General features: G+C 38.2%; 1 protein-coding gene across 1 annotated transcript; it reads left to right on the forward strand.

The window, feature by feature from the left end:
* Positions 1–759: 759 nt before the first annotated feature.
* LOC103528743 (reticulocalbin-2-like) lies at positions 760–6,463 on the forward strand (the record flags this gene model as incomplete). Its single annotated transcript, XM_030457253.1, is given in 6 exon segments — positions 760–894; positions 2,395–2,430; positions 2,433–2,490; positions 3,561–3,702; positions 5,631–5,782; positions 6,441–6,463. Coding segments are annotated over 6 exon segments (546 nt in total), but the record flags the coding sequence as incomplete, so codon positions are not given.

A 6,463-nucleotide genomic window follows, 5' to 3' on the forward strand; every position in this document is an offset into this window, starting at 1 on the left:
TGCCAGTTACCAACAGAACGAAAATGAAACAAAATAAGAAATAAATCCAAAATTTTTTGCGCATTTGGAATACAGGAACTTGGAGAATTCAGAAATAAGAACTTGCCTGCTTATTGTGGGTATTCATTTTTAAAAGACATGCTGGTATTTCTCAAAACAGGTTAGAGAAGCGACTTACTTTGCTTTGAAATATGCTCAGATGTAATGGGCAACAGTCATGTGTGAAAGGAACTTCTCTAATCTTTCAGAACTTAAAATGGCTTCAGAAAGGACATTTTACATCTATGGTATTTGAAGATGTCCTTTGAACTACAAACAGCCCTTGCTATAAATGAGATCTAGATCTAGCAGATTAAATGTCCTTAAAAGGTAAATTTTGGAATTTGAAACATCTACCATTAATTATAATCTTTGTACTCCACTAGGGTAGTTTGGGAATTGGTGATTTTTAGAAGAGGAAGTGTGTGCAAAGACAAGAATTCTTGTCTTGTCTTTTTATTATCCGCCTTTTGTGTTTTTGAAGAAAATGTTCTGTTGTGTGTCACTGAATTGAAAAAGAAAACAAATTTCTATGGAATTCTTACAATGAACTCACCTCAGTTAAAAGTGCTGCTCTTGTCGCTCTGGATAAGCTCTTTTTTGTAAAAATACAGCAGTATAATTTAGGAAGGTAATGTCAATTAATATCCTAATGAGGTTACAGCTGGCTACTATAATGTTGGTTTTCCTTTTCATTAAGTGCTCTAACTAAATCTCTTTTCCAAGCTTCATTTAAAGGAGAAAAGGTGTTTCAAAAAAGCCAACAGTGATGATATCCTGGATATAAATGTGGATGAATTCACTGCTTTTGGACATCCTGAAGAAGTGGAATATATGATGGGAAGACTGGGGAGAGTGTCTTTATCAGCCTGTGTATACAGATGGAACATCTTTTTAATGCATGTGCTTAGTCCCAGTACAACAGAAACTATGCTTTTTAGCAGTTAATTTGTATTGCTTTTACAGACCAAATCAAATACCAACTGCCAGGAGGAGCTCCATGCAAAAACAGCTTCTGTTTGTCTTGACATAACTGTTGAGTATGGACAAACAAGAAAAGACACTACTACAAGTACTGGTACGCTCACCTTACTGGGAAACACAGGACCAAAAGAGGATCTAGTTTTCCTAAAAGCTTCATAAAGTTGCAGAAAGGGAAATTATTCAACACATCACATGAAAAAGAAGAGCAAAATGAGATGATGTAGCTCTGTACAAATTCCTGTTTCTCATATTCCTGTCCTTCCGTCTTCCAGAGGGAAGCTGCCACTGAACAGCCTGATTGTGACACAGTGTTCAGCATTTACAATCACCAGAGAGGCGAGAAAATGGAGCCTGGACAATTCCTGTGATTTGGTGATGCGTTGAGCCCGGAATCACCCATCTGTCCCAGGATCAGAGCCTGGGTGCCATAGAACAGATTTCACCACATGCTGTGCTTTCCAAAGGCCACATTTTATTTGGGGACCTCTTTGACCTATTGGAAGCTATGCCAGAGGCCAGGAGGCTGCACGTCCCGCTGCTCTGAGGAGACAAGGAAAGCAGCTCTGGCTCAGCTGTGCCTTGCCTACCTGCAAAGTTAGCACCACCACCACATGCCAGCTCATGGCATGGCCCAGTTTACTTGCAGGGGTCTGACAGGAGGACACCTTCTCTTAATGGTGGAAAAAACAGGGTGCAGGCAGGAACAGAGCCTGACTTCTCTGTCATCCTGTCCAGTCTATCCACTATCTCCTCAGGCGTTTTCTCCACACCTGCAACAAGGTCAAAGCCAAGGAAGAGGCTGTCCTGGTATTGGCAGACCTTGCCAGCTACTTCAGGTATTTCTGCTGTGTCAGCATCAGGCTCTCCCCAGACCATTCCTGAAAGCATGCAGGAACGAGATGACAGTGCACCCTGCACAAACTTCTTCAGTAAGGGTGGGAGGAAGGGCATCTCATAAGGAGCAATATCTAATTACCAGATACCATAAATCACCTCTTCAACAGCCAGCTCTCTCAGGTACATAAGACCTTTTTCCATATTGGTCCACTTGGCCTGGGTGACAATAGCACCTTTAAAAGGATTTTGTTTTAAAGGGTTAACTGTCCTAATATAGCTTTGTACTAATTCCTGTTTCTCAGATACGTTTGCAGTTTTCAATTATTTTCAGACGCCATGAGCACCTTTGTTTTCATTAAAGCTGACATCCTAAACCCTTCAGAACACTAATCCACATAAAAGAAAAGAGGATTTGAAATGAGAGTGTCTACTCAAAAGCATACCTTACTGCTCTAAAATGAGAGCTGTTTCTCTTGATTACAAGACGATGGTTTTCCACAAATTATTATTTTTCTTTTTGTATGTATACAAAAGGAATTTGTGATACAGGAGGCTTTAGACAAACATGATATAAAGAAGGTGATGGATTTGGTGGCCTGGAAAAATTCCTTGATTACTGAAGAGACATAAGTAAGGAAAAAGGGTAGGAACGAAAGAAAGAACTGAACAAAAGCTCTTGGACCGGCATGAATCACATGTACCTTTAGTTTCATCTTTTTACAACTCTGCTTACAGTTTTTGAGTAACATTATCCTGGATTTTAGTCTAATTCAATTTCCTGGTATTGTGTAGTAGGTCATTATTTCAGCCTGCCCTGTATGTGTTTGACAGTAGTTTTTGTATACCCCATTTCACCATTCCCTTGCAAGTTTCTTCTTTTTTTCCTTAAGATGGAAGCACATTCCTCATCCTTAGGTATGCAGCTGAAGTTAAATGCAGTTTTCCCTGCTCTACTCAAGAGCTTTGCCTTCTAAGCTAGTTGTCAAGGATGAACCTCTCCTTGATGTTACAGCAGGGTAGCAGTTAGCAGAATGTTATTAAAAACTTTGTATGGCCTTAAAAGTTTCGTAATCCCACATACTGACAAACACCACTTCTCATTGTACTTTTTGAGATGTTGATTTAAAGCTTTTCCCTACTTTCCCTTAAGTGCTGAGATATCTGAGTCCTAAAGTATTGATCACGTGGATGCCATCTAATACTCTCAACAAGGTATCAGCATCACAGTTAATGGGAGAGAGTAATCTTAACCTCAGTCAAGGCAAATACTGCAAATATATCTGTGTCACCCACTTCAACTTTTTCCTCCAGATGTGTAAGCATGAAACCATCTACTTAGCAGCCCATTCAACATCAAGCAGGCCTTCTTCACTATCTATTTGGTTAATGGTGGGGATACTAAAATAAACAGTTCAGTTGATGGTAAACCTTGACTTTAATGTCTGCTTAGTTCAACTGTTTACAAAGTTACTATTACCTTAGTGTTGGATTCTCTTTCAATCAACACAAGTACTTTTTTATTTGTAGACAGATGCATTGATTTAATTTGTTGGGACTGGTCTGTAAAGCCTGCCTTGGTGGAGTGAAAGCACTTTCATGTTACGTTTGATGTGGTTAAGTGAACTTGCTTAAGAGAAAAGATGAAACTACATGCTTTAAGACAAAAAGTGACTTTAAACTTCACCAATGTGACCTACTAGCTGCAAGGGAAGGTCCAGAATGGGTATGTGTTGAGAAGGATCAGTTTGTGAATGACTGTGTCAAGGATGATGATGGAATACCCAACCCCCAGGAGCTGTTATCCTGGAGAGTACCTTATAACGAGGGTATTGGACAAGAGGAGGGATGTATTTTGATGGATTATAATTAATGCAGTGGAATTTCGACGGTATCACAACAAAACGATAGAGGCATTGAGATTTATCATGTCTCAGTAGTTGAAAAAGAATGCTTAGTAGTTACTTGCATATATTTTTAGCCTTTTTTTTCAGTTTGACAAAGAATCCAGGTTCTTCCATAGCCTTAGGCAAATTTCAAGCTCCTATTAATTGTATCAATGTTTAAATTAACAAAGTGTTGTCTGCATGCTTGCATAGCTTAACTGGTTTGACCAAAGGGTACAGTATTTTAATCACTTATTTTTTAGTTACTATAGGTGAAACTAATGAGGTACAGTATTGAGAGAAGCTGTTACATACTGACAGAATTATTTTGAAAACAAAAATTGATTGTGATTATTCCAACTGGATACATCACCATCATGTGATAACAAGTGTAACAAGTTGCCTTTTCATAAGTAAAAGAAAATGGAAGTATTCTATGATTCAAGATGCTGAAATGCAAACTTTGATGCTGATAAATAAATTGTTTAATCAGGGCAAAGAAGGTTTAAGTTGATTCTCACTTTTGCTGTCCTCATTTTTTTCTTAACAGCTGGTAGAAGCCCTGAGTGTTCCCAAACATCCAATTTTAGTAAGCAGACTTCAACATCCCACATCTCCGTAATTCTTGGTAAAGACAGGAGATGCTTTGTGTCAAACAGCACAGTCCATCTGTTGTCCTGTACCATCTAATCACTGAGGTCCTCTTCCTTTTTCAGCTCCGTTGGTGGCAGAAAAAGCAACAGAGCCAGCAGCTAGCACTGGGTGCTCATCACATCTCTAGCCTTGTAGGAAGCCAAGATGTTCAATTGCTCTGGTAGTATTTTCTAAAGGTGAATCTGTAACTCTTTGCCCAAGCTTTTTTTAACATAGAACTCTTGAGGCTGGCTGGTTTCTAGTTCAAATTCAAAATGCAGGTCTAAATGTCATGAACTCTATGCTGTGCTGTGTCTTGTCAACCTGTGTTTTTTGCTTGGTTAGAATGTTTTGGGGTTTTCTAGTAGTTCTTTGCTATTCCTTCAAATTTAGCTTACAGCATGCTGTAGCTCAGTTATGCAATAATTCAGAGGGTTTTTTATTTGTTTCTCTGATGTGCAGGTTTTTTCCTTCATTTAATAGAAGGGCTTCCCAAAATCACCTATCCTAAGGAGAAAGTAGCATTGACTTAAGCCATAAACTGCTGCTTAAAAGGTGAATAATGTAGTTTCATTCTGGCATTTCAAAATCACTTGAAAACCCAGTGGCCAAATAAGATAAACACTGAAAAATGACTATACATTCCATTTATCAGTACATTTCTCTTAATAGTCTTCTAGCTTCTGCCATGCAGAGTGTTTGTAAAACCTGTGATGTTTATTCCAAGTTATTGTCTTCAGTCTCTTTTTTGGTGATGTAAGTAATGAGGTCCCACACATCAAGGACTTGCTATTGTTGCTGTCACTTGGTGGCTGAGTGTCCAGAAGGGACAGGGTCTGAAGACACAGAGTCTCTCCCTGACATGCTGAGCTTGCAATTCCTGCAGATGATGAGCTAAAGACATGGACTGCACTTGCACCTGGATTTCAAGGACTACAGGTGCTTCCAGGAAGATGATTAATCTTTGCTGGTTTAATACTGTCATCCACCCTGAAAATAAACCTATGGGTTTGACATCGAGTTGTTGTATTAGAACTGACAGCCAGGGTAGAGATCTGATATTATGGTTTTGCCACCAAATAAAAGAGACAAAAGGAAACAAAACAAGGGAAGAAAGGCTCTGTTCTGAATGTGAGAAGATGTCTGGTTTGTTACAAATCATGGTGTTGTTGCAGGACTTTGACAGAGCCAAAGGCATTATTTATAAATGTCCATATCTACTTGCTGTATACATGGTGTTCCATTCATTTTAATGGCTCTTCACCTTATTAAAGAAATGGATTTGAATAATGATAAAAAGCTTCTTAAGAACAGGGATTTCTTCCTTAACAGTGAAGCAAGGGATTATGGTAGTCAGCTCGAGGATGAACGTTTCCACCATGAAGAACTTGAGACTACTTATTTTTGTAATCTGTTTCTCTTCCCATTCTTTCACTTGCACCTTCTGTTAAAAGCACCCATCAGCTATGTTGCAAGATTTATGCTGTAATTACAGTATCCCAATGTTTGCAGAAAAAATTGCATTTACAGTTTCATTGCCCTCCTGCAAACTTCCTTGGGCCTTTTCCAGCATTCAAAATTTATCTTAAATACTTACTTCCAAAATTATATAGCATTGGGAAATAAATTGCTTCAGGAGGAGTAGTGTATTGGGAAGGGTTGTTTTACTGCACTTGAAAAAAATGGAGAATCTCACTGATTCTGAAAGAATGTAAAACAGTAACTGAGAGACTATTTTTTCTAATCAGTTTAAATAGGGCAAGGAATGGGGAAATGGGGGTGGGGCTGAGAGTCAATATTAGCTGTATTTTATTTAATACCTTTGGAGAAAGACCTTGATTAATACCTCAATTTTTTTAAGAGGTTTTTACATAATTTTAAATTTTTGTATACTGGGTTTTATGGTATTATAAAACCTGATATATTTACTTCTATAAACAGTAATTGGTTCTAATGTGCAATTCCACAGCATTAGCAATAGAAAGGTATTTTGCAGTGTTAAGACTGTCTTCATTTGTTGGATCAAAATTAAAATATTCTGTCTTTCTGTGTTTTGTCTTTTAGTACTTACAGTGGGTCACCCGTAA

The sequence above is a fragment of the Calypte anna genome, chromosome 10 (assembly GCF_003957555.1).
Source record: "Calypte anna isolate BGI_N300 chromosome 10, bCalAnn1_v1.p, whole genome shotgun sequence".
Lineage (NCBI taxonomy): Eukaryota > Metazoa > Chordata > Aves > Apodiformes > Trochilidae > Calypte > Calypte anna.